This window comes from Leiobunum rupestre, chromosome 2 (genome assembly GCF_980474605.1).
Source record: "Leiobunum rupestre chromosome 2, qqLeiRupe1.1.hap1, whole genome shotgun sequence".
Classification (NCBI taxonomy): domain Eukaryota; kingdom Metazoa; phylum Arthropoda; class Arachnida; order Opiliones; family Sclerosomatidae; genus Leiobunum; species Leiobunum rupestre.
Window position 1 is genome coordinate 48,987,285 of NC_143385.1, and position 12,447 is coordinate 48,999,731.

A 12,447-nucleotide genomic window follows, 5' to 3' on the forward strand; every position below is an offset into this window, starting at 1 on the left:
GCCAGATCCTTCAAAGGGGAGTGCTCGAACTTATCGGACGTCACAACCACACAAAGGGAATGTCCTTCCTTCAACCACCCAACAGATTCCGGTTTCACCATTTCTACCGACATGCCCTCCCTTTTCACGAAACCAATCTTCGTCAAACCAACATGAATCCACGATTGAAGGAACTCGGACAACACGTTCATGCCGTGAAGTCAAGAAACCTACAAGACTAAATATCTAAAAAAAAAAGTTGTTGTATATGCCTAGAGGGCGCTAAACTATGAGCGTTAATAACTGTAAGAACACGTGACAATTTCCCGCCTAGTTCCCACTGTAAATACCGCCTGCCTATATTTCTAAGGGTAGACCGACGATCTCCTTCATGTATGATCAAATGTAAATAAAGTCTTAACCATTCTTTTATACTACGACTGCTGCCTTATTAAGCTTTTACAACAGGAGTTAAATAAGCTTAGAACGTATTTCGTTATTTGTTTCTTATTACAAGGAGCGTTCGCCATCATTTAACCAAGATTTAACGATAGTAATCGGGTTTTTCCGTTTCAAAATACGCAGTAGATTAAACCGAGGCTTAAGACTGGGCAAGATTCCGCGCCTTAAAATTTTCGTCTACTTTAAAGATACATTCTGAACGAACCAATGGATGAAAAGTTATGAAACTAGCTTTTAAATAAACCTTGAAACTTATTTCAAGTCATATATTTATAATTCACCGATGACAAAATTCGTGAAAAGTATTAATATCGTTCCGAATTACAACCTACTTTCTAAAATTTCATTTTTCTTTCGCGTTGACAATACAAACTTTTCTTTTCCGCTTCCGATATTTGAATATGCAGGGTGGAGCGACAGATCAGAAAATGCATGAGATTTCTAATATTTTGGCCACCGAAAAATTGAATTTCTTTGCCCTGACTGAGACGCATTTACGTGATGGAGCTACGCCTCCACTATCTAAAGGTGTCCAATGGATTGGAACAAATCGTCAAGGCCGGGAGCGAAAGGGTGGAGGCCTAGGTGTGATGGCTCCTCCGTCTGAAACCCTGATTATTCATAAGAAATGTAAAGAGCACATGTGGTTTTCTTCCGAGTCTGTACCCAAAGTCTTATTTGCATTAATATATTGTCCTGTGGGAACTAGCCATGTCACTAAATGAATGCATTTTCGAATGTCTTAGACAAGACGTCACTGAAGCGGTGATTAATGGCTATACGGTTTACATGATGGGGGATTTTAACGCTCATATTGCTGAGTGTGGAACAGAAGATGCTAAAGGACGAAAACTAAAGCTATTCGCTGAGGATCTTGGTTTGATAATTGGAAACTTATCTCCCCATTGCAAAGGAAAGTACACCTGGCAGAACTCAGAGGGTCGTACCACAGTTGATTATATACTCTATAGTGAGTCTCTGCAGGATCTGATCACAGCGATGGAAATAGATGAGGCTGGTGACAAGAGTGTAGCCAGTGACCATAATAGTATTTACATTGAAACTAACTTTCAACAGTGTCAAAATGGAAATATGCTGAATTCCCTCACAGACATGTCTGACCGAGCTTTCTGGGAATTAGACAACGAGGAAAAGCTAGAGAAATTTAAATTGAGTATGGAAGAGGGTACCGCGCATGGAGTCATGACTTATGAGGACTTTGTAGAAATACTGTTACAGACAATGTCCCGCACGCTGACTATACGAAAATCAACTCCTTTATTGGAAAATAAAATTTTACCAAAAAAATGGTGGAACAAGGTGGTAGGGGATGCGATCAAGGAAAGGAAAAGGACAGCGAAAGCACATAGACGAGCTTTAGCCGCTAATGAGCACTGTGATACGGTTCGTGCATATTGGGCTTCCTACAGAGAGGCAAAGAATAAAGCGAAATCTGTGATAGCGAGAGAAATTAAACGGGTGAACTGTAAAATGGAACGGGATATAGAAAAAGCGGCGAAAGATAAGGGACGGAAGTTTTGGAAATACCTGAAGAAGCTAAGGAAACAGGGAGAGACTGCGGAAAAATCTTTTAAAGGTGTTAAAGCTAAGAATGGTTCCTTACTGTGGGAAAAACAGCCCAAAGTCATGCGTATTACTGAGTATATTAAGGATCTAGAAGTTGAGTTACTATCACCAAACTCCTCAGAAAATACAACCATGTACTCCCCCTCAACTGTGCCTTATCTTTCTGATGATGGAACTCAAGGCCTTACATATAATGATGATTTTTCAATGGTGGAGCTCAATAAAGTACTTGCCGATTTAAAAAAGGGAAAGGCCGCAGGTCCGGATGGCATATATGCAGAGTGTCTGAAGATTTTGGGGATAGGCGCTAGATCAGCTCTTTGTCATGTGTTGAACTCTATTAGGAAAAATAAAGTACTACCCCAGTCCTGGTTTCTTGCCCGGGTAGCTCTCATCTTCAAAGGAAAAGGAAAAAATGCTTTCGACCTAGATTCCTATAGGCGAATTGCCATTACATCAGTCATTTACAAGATATACGCTATGTTACTGAAAAATAGACTTACTGGATTTTTAGAGTCTAACCGAATTTTGAGTGAAGCGCAGGGTGGTTTTCGGAAAGATAGGCGTCTGGGCGACCATTAATTTATACTAACGCAATTAATTGAGTTATCAAAGCAAAGGTCAAACCGGCTAGAAATTGCGTTTATTGACCTTAAAAAAGCGAATGATAGCGTAAATAGAAGTAAGCTATGGGAATGCTTGGAAAGCAAAGCTGTCCCTGCTGCGTTACGAGATGGAATTATGGAGCTGTAGCTATAGGGAATGCAAATATACGTATAATCTTAATGGAGTACTGACTGATGAAATCGATAGTCGGGTTGGACTGAAGCAAGGCTGCCCTCTTTCCCCTGTATTATATACATTATATCTGGATGATCTGGCACATAGTCTTCTGAACTCTGGTTGTGGCGCTACATTACCCGGCTATCCACCTCAAAATTTAGATCTCACCATACCTTGTTTATTTTATGCGGACGACATTGCCCTATTTGCCAATAATCCTTTGGATCTTCAGATTCTCCTGGACCTTTGTTCGGATTTCGCAAGGAGCAGAAATCTGACTTCCAGTATGGAAAAATCAAATTCAATGTCTTTGAACACTCAAACCCCTCTTCTAAAGCCATATACCCTTGATGGGAAAGAAATGGAAACGGTGACTAACTACACGTACCTTGGAGTCTCCATTAGTAACGCTGAGTTTTATTTAAAGGATATGGAAAGCAAGATAGCTGGAAAATGCAATAAAATGCGTTGGACAGTCCGCAACTTAGCAGAAAACTCATACAATAAATACTCAGTCGCACGGACGCTTTGGAAAAGTGTGGCAGTTCCTTTGCTAACTTATGCAAATGAAGTTGTATGTTATTCTAAACCTACCAGAGAAATGTTAGAACGATACCAAAGACTAGTTGGTAAAACAGCTTTGAATGCAGGCCCTTTTTCTGCTAATGCGGCAATCGATGGCGAGATGGGATGGAACAGCATGACTACTAGAGAAGCCCGAAGTAAAATTAAGTTCCTGGGTAGACTCAAGTTTATGGAGAAAGAACGTATGGCTCACCAAATCTATAAATATGTGAGAGAAACGGGTGCCAATACTGAGTGGACACGAGCAGTAGAGCGGCTTGACCAGCAGTACTCTATTGGAACTAAAAGCGGACAAGCCAACTCTTATAAGGAGTGGACAGCCTATGTTGATAAGGAAGTGCAAGAAGCAGCATTAATCAAGTGGAAAGCTGAGGTTCGGCAAAAGAAAAGCCTAAATTATTACAAGTAAAAAAAACCAGCCAGCTAAAGAGGAATGCTATAATGGTTCTTGGGGTAGTGGCTTGGTTTTCCAGGCTCGTACAGGAGCCCTCCTCACAGGAGTCCGTCAGACTGAATTGCTGGGTCTTCCTTCTCGTTCTCCGCTTTGCAAACTTTGTGGCCAGGTCGACGGAGATATTTATCATGTGCTGTTAGAATGCCCCGAAATATGCGATAGTCAATCTAGTAATGACTGGCGGGCAGAATATTTTGGGGAGCCAATCGAAAAGGTGCTAGGTCTTACTGGTGAACAGTGGAGTATCGATGATGTTAGGAAAACCCTTGAAACTTGGCAAATAAAGAAACAGCGGTGCAATATTACCTAGTCTGGACCACTCTAGAGCTCGGCGTTTGGATAAGAATTAATCACTTTATTTGTTTTTATCCAAAACACACATTTATCCACAAATTATCCGAAAAAATCTATTATTTTTACATGTTAAATTGCTTTTTAGTCTGGATAATATCCACGAATAAACAGTTAATCGTAATATTTATGGTTAATCGAAATTTTAGCGGTTAATTTATCTGTTTCGCCGAGCTCTATACCACTCTGCTGTTGCGAAAAGATCAAACTATTTTGTACCTGAGAACTTATAATTAGTACCTGAGAACTTATAATTCGTATCTGAGAACTTATAATTCGCACCTGAGAACTTATAATTTGTACCGGAGAACTTATAATTTGTTCCGGAGAACTTAGTATTTTAACACAAAAAGGAATTATTTTATCTTAAGTGTCTTGTCAAAGTTACTTTATAATTTGTGTGTTTTTTATTTTATTTTATTCTATTTTTTGAGTAAGAACTCGTTTAAACACTGGAAATTTATTACCTGCTGTGCGCCAATTTTGGAGCCGCCCAAAAGGGTGTACATTTGTACGGCTAAATAAAAAAACCTTTAAACCTTTAAACCTTTCTAGTTTGTTATCCGATTTCTATGGTTCCATCATGGTTCCATTATTCCATACCAAATAAAAATTGGGAACGGCAGGCTGTAGAGGTTAAAGCGTCTGCTAAGAGTTCTGTATTGTGTTTGTTCGTTTGAACCAGTTGCCGGGAGACTGCGGGAGTAGTGGCGTACTCTTGTAATCCCAAGCGTGTGGGAGGCAGAGTTTGTGGACGACCACCAATCCCCAACGGGGGTCGGTGTACTTCCGCCACGGGTGTCCCCACGTATCCCCCCCGTTGGCGTGGCCGTTACACATATCTCGCCGTGCGGCCGTGATTAATCAGATCTTCGCCGGGCTCGCGGTCTTCTCGACTCAATCAGCCCTTATTTCTCCCTTCTTTGAATAAAAAAAAACCACAGAGAGGTCTGTGTTTGAAAAATAACATGGTTTTCTGTTTAATATGTGGCGATAAAGCCAAAAAATACTACAAGAAAAAACAACCACCTATACCAAAGCAATTGGAAAACAAAATTGGATATTACCAAATACCTTTATGTACTGGTACAAGAAATGAATTTTACCAACATATTCGCAAGAAGTGGATAGAGGTAATATTTAACAGACCAGAAGACTGTGAAATTTCCAAGTTAATAGATAAAGGCGGTAAGGTATGTTCAAAACACTTTGTACCTTCGGACTTCAGCATATCTGTTTCTCGCCCACGTCTCCTTCCATATGCAGTACCAAAGCCATTTCTTTATCAATTTAATCCCCTGAAAACTTTGAAAATTGAACCTGTCATTGAGATGTTCACTGAAATTAGCAAACCATTAAGTGATAAATCAATGAATAATTGCTCCACAGAATTTGTTTCATCACAATCTTCTCTGCAAACGTTAGTTGTATCAAACAATTGCCAATTAATGCCACCACCTAACGACAATTTTATGTTCAAAAGTTCCTTGAATCAACCTCCCATAGTATACAGATCTAAAACCAAAATAAAACCTAGAAAGAATTTTACTATACCTCCAAGATGGGTTTCGAATGAACAGTCGCTAAACTATATCCCACCAAGTGACTTTTCAGTGTCAAACAATATTACTAGTAAACTAATTATAACACCACCCAAAATTTCCCCTCCACTATTCAACAAAACTACTTCTAATATATTGATACATACATCTCCCTCATTTAAAGATGTCGTACCCAAGCCAATTCTCACTGCAAGTAGCGTTTCAACTCAATCTTGCATTAAGTCAAAAACTATTTCAACCCAAATTTCTGCCAAACCCAGGAAATGTCCAGAGGACAAAAAGTCACGTGCCAGGGTTACCCAGAAACAAAATTTATTGATATTCCATCTTATAGACAAGGTTGAAAAATTGAATTCAAAATTAAATGAAAAAACAGCTACAGTGAAGCATTATCAGAAAATAACGCGCCAAATAAGAAAAATTGAAAAAGCCGCTTCAACCAATTCGAAAGCTCAGTTCATTATTGAAGAAATCAACAGTGAGAGTTGATAAATGAATGTTACTTTTGAAATCAATATTGTAAATAAAATTAAAAGTATTAATTTTCAGTGAAATTATTTCCTTTGAAAAATTTAATGCAGAAGGTATATAGCGGTTTAATGAACGCTATCAGGCAGCGTTCAATTGGGAATAGTACTGCTAGAATTACAGTTTCAATCTGCCTTCCGGTAAACAAATTTTTCAAAATTGAGAACTCTTATCATTTGTCAGTGGCGCTATCTGCTTTTAGCAGCGGGAACTATATCTTATACAATTTTTAGTATTGTACTAATCTACTTTGAAAGTGTTAGATGGGGCTATGATAAAGTTGACGGCTGAATGCGCCAATGCGAAATTTCAGAATTTGTTTAGCGAAACCACGACTCCCAAATGGTGATGTGGCTTATGGTTGAAACGTTGACCAAATATACAGAAATTTATAAACTTGTTTACTGTTTGAAAAAACTCCAAACTTTCACCAAGATAAATATTTTATTAGTAAAAAGAAACTGCACACAAACTAAATGAGATGATCTACGTCAATATATCCTGTGCTTTACTTTCTAACAAATTCTCCATATTTTGCACATCCCGACACCACAAATCCAACCTCATTTTCATAGACGAAATCTAAAGTAGAAATGGTTAAAATTTAGCATATTATTACTAACTGTTTTATTCAATTTTACTTGTTTTTTGTCAAGAACACGTGGCTGTACCCAATTCATCGCCACTTTTCTATCAACTTCATCAATATTGCCTTTAACGAGGCCTAAAGACAAGGCTTTCATGACCAATAGCTCAACCTGATTTTCTGTTAAACCTGTTTCAGTAGCAATTTCGGTAAAACTCAGAACACGCTGATTTCCTGGTCTCTTGAAGGTCATCTGAACATTTCCATTATTAAGGTTAAGGCTTAAATTTTAAATGATGGATAAAGTATATATTACCTCCATAAGACACAGAAGTCTAATTTTCTCCCTCATTGCTTCTTCATGAGCTTTTAAGTCGGGTTGCAAAGCCCACTTTGATTTCAAAGACTCAAATTTTGAGAGACTACCAGAGTTGAATGCGAAAAGCACATCAACAAGCCAAGCTCGAGGTGTACCCTTCAAACTTTCAAGAATTGGATGGGCTAACTGGAATTGAATAAACAAAAATACAGAATGTTTTACTCGGAACAAAATATGACATTCATTTTACCAATTCTCCAAAATTGTAGACTCCATCCCCCAAAAGAGCAGCCAGGCATAGGGTAAAAGCGCGATCACCTTTTTCGGAATCTAAAGAGATCAGAATTTTAACACTTATTTATTCCCTTTAAAATTAATTTTTCATACCTGGAATCTTATTTAAATCAGTGCATCCAAGGTACCTAAGAGCATCCCTGTAATAATTTGCATGGTTTCCCATCATTTGATGATAATCACTGCATAACTGGTAAAAACGGCCATGGACAGATGTTACTCCAGATAAATTATCAACTAATTCTTCTGTTTCAGTAATTAATTTCTGTAAAACAAAGTGTGGTAAGTCAAACCATTATGTCTCAGTGAATTAATTCAGTAAATATACCTTAACATCATCCAACTGTTGGGTGGCTAATTTAATCTGGCCAGTCAATATATTACAAAGAACCACAGCTTCGCTCTGACCTTTTACCTTCTCTTTTATCTTGTCAACAAAGTCGAGACATTTTTGTGGTTCCGTGATTTGTTTTACAACAAAGGAAATTATTTCAACCAGCGATAAAGGGTTGATTCTGTAAATTATTCATTTGAGTGCCAATATACAATAAACTTATTATTGCTCATCATACTTGTTCTCAAAATCAGAGATGAAGTTATCATAAAGCTGGACAAGGGTATCTCCTTCTTGCACTTGTGGTTTTTGAACAAATTCCGTTATTTTCAAAGTAAGTTGATGCCAAAGCCTGTACATGACAAAATAAAATGTAAGAGCTTTAATTTTTTTTTAGCGCACAAAAGTTATACTAAGCCTTGGTCTTCATACCTTTTATTATACATTTCCTCGAACATAGTCCAGTCATTTGCTTGATCTGCAGGGCATTTTGACTGTTGTGTTGTTAGATACGCTCCAATATCGCGAGCCATAATTAGTTATTACTATTTGACTAAGAAATTAATGTTTAAATTCCAAAAATGTCAAAGCGAAATGACAACGCACTTTCGGCAATTTTCTAATACAGTGTTACCAGCTATAAAACATTTAAAACACCCGTCCATGGGGTTCAGACTTGCATTTTTTAGGGGCAGTCCTATAGAAATCGGATAACAAACTAAAACGATTTTTGAAATTTGGTCACGTGGTCCGATTAGTACTTTTAAAGAACCCTGCATTTGGCCCATGCTTTTCGTTTGGCTGGCAACGAAACTTACGAAAGTTACGCCATCGGCCCCGTACTAAGATTTAAGATTTATTGGTAAACCCATACAAAGTACAACCCCTTGAAATCGGGGCGGCGTCACTAAATTAAAGGGAGCACGGTTTAAAAACAATACACAACCAAGAATGTATTTATTTATACTCAGGGAGAATGAATATGTCGAGACTATCGACGGACACGTTGAGGCCCTAACCCCGTCACGCTAGGGGGGGGGGGGAGTCAAAAAGGAAGCGGTCTTATTTTTTGCGTCCTCACAGCAGCGTTAATCGCGTTGAAAAACGTAATTTTTAAGAACCAATGAGAGTATTTTATTAAAGCGGAGGAGCATACCAGGGGTCCCAATGGGTGGAATTGGAGAAACGCTAAAAATAATCTCGACATATTCATTCTCCCTGAATATAAATAAATACATTCTTGACACAACATTAAACCAAATATAAGTTACAGAAAGCAAGAATTTAAAAATATATATAACCATGTGTAACATAACATGTTACATGTGATATAACCATATGTAACATAATTACTCATAAGTATGCCACTAGCTCTATTTGTTCACTAACGGTTTGTTTCACTGATATTGCGTCACCCGTACCCTACGTAATATTTGACGTCATATTTGATGTAATATTTGACTCAAATGCCGATTAATGCCGTCGCCCAATTAGCTCTACGTCTGATAAACCGACGGCCATTATTTTAGTAAACAAACCGGTTTGAACAACCAAGGCTTAGGAGCTAAAATGAATTACAATGGACGGATTTTGAAATGACGTTTTAGCGCGCGACACTACATGTACATGTCTTGGGAACACAGCCTTCTTTGCGTGCTTTTTTGACCATAACATGTAGAGGTATTTTCACGCGCAAAATGAATTTTAAAAGCCGTCAATATAGTGTCAAGTTCTGTTAATGTAATTAACTTGCAAATTTATGAAATAGCTCTTTATATAAAATACGAGAGGTCACGTGATTACGTTAGATTCATCGTGCAGTTAAAGTTAGAGAGTGCGCGCATATTTTTGTTTTTGTTGGGCTCGCGCGAAAACGCACGAGACCCTCTACACGGAAATATTAGGAAGCGCGCGCTCCAAAAAAATCACTTTTTCTATATGTATGCCCATTGAGTTGGGAATATTAATCTAGAGATCCAATCAAATCTGCTCCCCGCGAAACAAGTTTTTGAAAATAACGAATGTGTCGTCTCCTCCAAAATGACGAGAAAACGTTATCATATGACCCGTGGCGCCATCCATTATTTTTGAAAAACAAAATCTTTTTGCCAGAAAACGCGTTTCATTTGAACGAACCATAGAGAGATAGACGGCGCCACGGGTAGAATGATAACGTTTACTCGTCATTTGGGAGCAGACGACAGTATTCTTATTTTTAAAAACTTGTTTCGTGAAATACTGAAATCTGGCGTTTCGATTGGACCTCTAGATTAATATTCCCAACTCAATGTGTATGCCAGGGGCACGGCCCACTGCGCATGCGCTCGCGTTCTCTCGCCCCATAGCGGCCCGCTCAAAGAATTTCAAATCCATGTATTGGCGCGAATCAAAAGTTTAGCGATTAGTGTCATCGTCGTCCGCCGGGAGCGCTTCGTCCCAACCCTAAAAACGCGTCTTTTTACAACCGATTTAACATCATACTCTATGGTGGGAAACTCAACAACTGAGGAGTACGTGCTGCTAAAAAGTACCTAAATATTCTTAAAGCTAATTTTTTTCATTTTTATTTTGTAATTGAAAGTTATGTTTACATTTATAATTTAAAAAATTAGGTTATAATTCAGTTTTTTTCAAATTGTTTAGCAAGAAAGTTAACCCTAGTTAGTTTTATTTACAACTTTTACCTTGTCTTGTAGCCATTTTTCCATACATATAACCATATAATTTTCATTATCTTCTAAAGAAAATAAAATGTTTATTTAGGTGGAATTTGTTCATTTTTATTATAAACATGTTCTAAGATTTACATTGTTTGAAACCCTTTTAAGAATAAGTTCCAACATATTTATATGGTTTCGAATTTCATTTATCAATAAGTCAATGGATTCACTAGATTATACAAACTATTGAAACGTAATAATACAGTTTACAGGTAATTAGAAATTAAATAATTTTTATTCAACAATTTAGTTACCCTTACTTAACTAGATTAAAATGCTTTTGCGTTCCTTATTGCAAATCTAAAAAAGTGATGAAATTCTGTGAGAAAGATGGCTGAAAATCATATCACATCACGTGATAATTACAAAATAAATGACACATCAGCATCAAGTGTAGTATGCAGTTTACACTTTAGTGACACAGATAAAGGTACAGAATTCATCTTTAACAGACAATTGTGGGGCTTGACATTTTCAAAGAACCTGAAAACAATTTGGTTATAAATGCACTGGCGTTTCTAGACCCTTGGGGGTGGGATATACTGACCTGAAATTAAAAATTAGTAGTCCCTCAAAAATGTAAATAATGTTTAGTCATTTTCTTGCCTCTTAAAATCAAGTAACCAAATTCAAACAAATATTAGATTTATTGATTAAACGAATCAAATTTCGAATTGGGGATTTACTACTCTCCGCTCCTTGATTTAATTTAACTATCAGACAGAGGTTTTAAAATATCCAAAGCAGAAGTTTGTTTGATTATCTCAATTGTTATGACCTTCATAGAGGGAGTGATTCCATATTTACGAGAAACTCCTGGAATTTGTAACAATTTGCCAAAACTTTATAAATGTCCTCTTTTACAGTGTGATTGCAATGACACTCATGCTTCAACTTCTGCAAATTTATCTGTGACAAAATAATTCCACCTTTAGTTGATAATATAACACGGTTAAATTTCAGCTTGTTACGAGAAACTTAAAGAACTTAGTTTTAAGCCTCAAACGATAAAGTTTCTCCAAATGTGAAATGTCCAATACAACATTTACGGCAGTTATTCCTGGAAACAGATAAATAATAACTTTGTTTAAACTTCTCCACATTATGGATTGTAAATATTTAAATAATAACTTACTTTCCATTTCCCAGTTATTAAAATATTTGCTATTGGCTTAGCTACAAGCGTTAATTGTGATTATCCAAGCAGTCTTTTTCATCAACGTGTTGTCAACCATGGGCAAACTTGCCCATGTGTCAACTGTAACAGCTAACTCAGTAGCGAGAGCATCTGACATCTGGTGATTTTAAAATATTATTTTCGGCGGGAAAAACAAACGTAAAAATTTTGAAAAAGTGATTAAAACGTATAAAAAGAGTTGATTTACCTTTCATTTCCTTGAAAATGCCTATTAATTCTTAATCTTTTTCATAATAAATCAAAAAACCACATATCTCCGTAGGATTCAATGTTAAAGAGGGGTCAGATTATAGCGCTCCAGCCTACGTAGCGGCCACAAATGGCATTCTCTATTTTGGGCTGATTGAGCGGGCCGCTATGGGGCGAGAGAACGCGAGCGCATGCGCAGTGGGCCGTGCCAGGGGCGTAGGAATGTTCTAGAAGTTGGAGGGGGCAGAGAGAAACGGAAACGGGTCTGGAGAATGGTTTTAAATTTTTAATGGAGTGTAGCTTCTCCGAATGCATGTGTACTTTTTACCACTACGTAAATTGGACTGAAAAGACTGAAATTTAAACACAGTTGAGGTTCTATAAGCTTTATATGCTTTTAAAATGAGAATTTGAGCCTTTTGAAGATTTCAACTGACCAAAAAGTTGGAGGGGGCAATAACATTAGTTGCCCCTCCCAGCAACATTATAGGGAGGGACATTGCCCCCCTGCCCCTC

The 12,447-nt window shown here is 37.5% G+C and overlaps 3 protein-coding genes and 1 long non-coding RNA gene across 8 annotated transcripts; 2 read left to right on the forward strand and 2 right to left on the reverse strand.

Moving 5' to 3' along the window:
* The first annotated feature begins 1,152 nt into the window (after positions 1–1,152).
* LOC149957750 (uncharacterized) lies at positions 1,153–2,610 on the forward strand. Its single transcript, XM_090167133.1, has one exon. The coding sequence runs from the start codon at positions 1,153–1,155 to the stop codon at positions 2,608–2,610; it is 1,458 nt and encodes a 485-aa protein (XP_090023259.1).
* Positions 2,611–4,846: 2,236 nt separating this feature from the next.
* On the forward strand, positions 4,847–6,252 carry LOC149957751 (uncharacterized). Its single transcript, XM_090167134.1, has 2 exons — positions 4,847–4,875; positions 5,146–6,252. Exon 2 carries the CDS (start codon positions 5,170–5,172, stop codon positions 6,250–6,252), a length of 1,083 nt encoding a protein of 360 aa, XP_090023260.1. The 5' UTR covers positions 4,847–4,875; positions 5,146–5,169.
* A 448-nt stretch (positions 6,253–6,700) lies between these two features.
* Rpn9 (regulatory particle non-ATPase 9) lies at positions 6,701–8,463 on the reverse strand. The gene is made up of 8 exons (XM_090164888.1): positions 8,257–8,463; positions 8,063–8,176; positions 7,819–8,005; positions 7,584–7,755; positions 7,447–7,526; positions 7,194–7,382; positions 6,933–7,130; positions 6,701–6,873 (listed from the first exon to the last, which is right to left on the reverse strand). The coding sequence occupies exons 1-8, from the start codon at positions 8,355–8,357 to the stop codon at positions 6,778–6,780; spliced, it is 1,137 nt and encodes a 378-aa protein (XP_090021014.1). The 5' UTR covers positions 8,358–8,463; the 3' UTR covers positions 6,701–6,777.
* Positions 8,464–10,620: 2,157 nt separating this feature from the next.
* Positions 10,621–11,797, reverse strand: LOC149957753 (uncharacterized). Of its 5 annotated transcripts, none has more exons than XR_016478272.1 (4): positions 11,680–11,797; positions 11,516–11,604; positions 11,323–11,453; positions 10,621–11,027 (listed from the first exon to the last, which is right to left on the reverse strand). It is a non-coding gene; the product is annotated as an uncharacterized LOC149957753 (long non-coding RNA). The 5 variants fall into 5 exon arrangements; XR_016478271.1 differs by having other exon boundaries at positions 11,151–11,453; XR_016478269.1 differs by having other exon boundaries at positions 11,092–11,453.
* Between the last annotated feature and the right edge of the window lie 650 nt (positions 11,798–12,447).

What these genes read in the sequence shown, in the direction of transcription:
- LOC149957750 (XM_090167133.1), top strand. Translation starts at nt 1,153, where the DNA reads ATGTCACTAAATGAATGCATTTTCGAATGTCTTAGACAAGACGTCACT.
- LOC149957751 (XM_090167134.1), top strand. Translation starts at nt 5,170, where the DNA reads ATGGTTTTCTGTTTAATATGTGGCGATAAAGCCAAAAAATACTACAAG.
- Rpn9 (XM_090164888.1), bottom strand. Translation starts at nt 8,357, where the DNA reads ATGGCTCGCGATATTGGAGCGTATCTAACAACACAACAGTCAAAATGC. An exon ending in AACAGTTGGATGATGTTAAG is followed by an intron (nt 7,756 to 7,818) that starts GTATATTTACTG and finishes TTTGTTTTACAG; the next exon opens with AAATTAATTACTGAAACAGA. An exon ending in GTGTTCTTGACAAAAAACAA is followed by an intron (nt 6,874 to 6,932) that starts GTAAAATTGAAT and finishes TTTCTACTTTAG; the next exon opens with ATTTCGTCTATGAAAATGAG.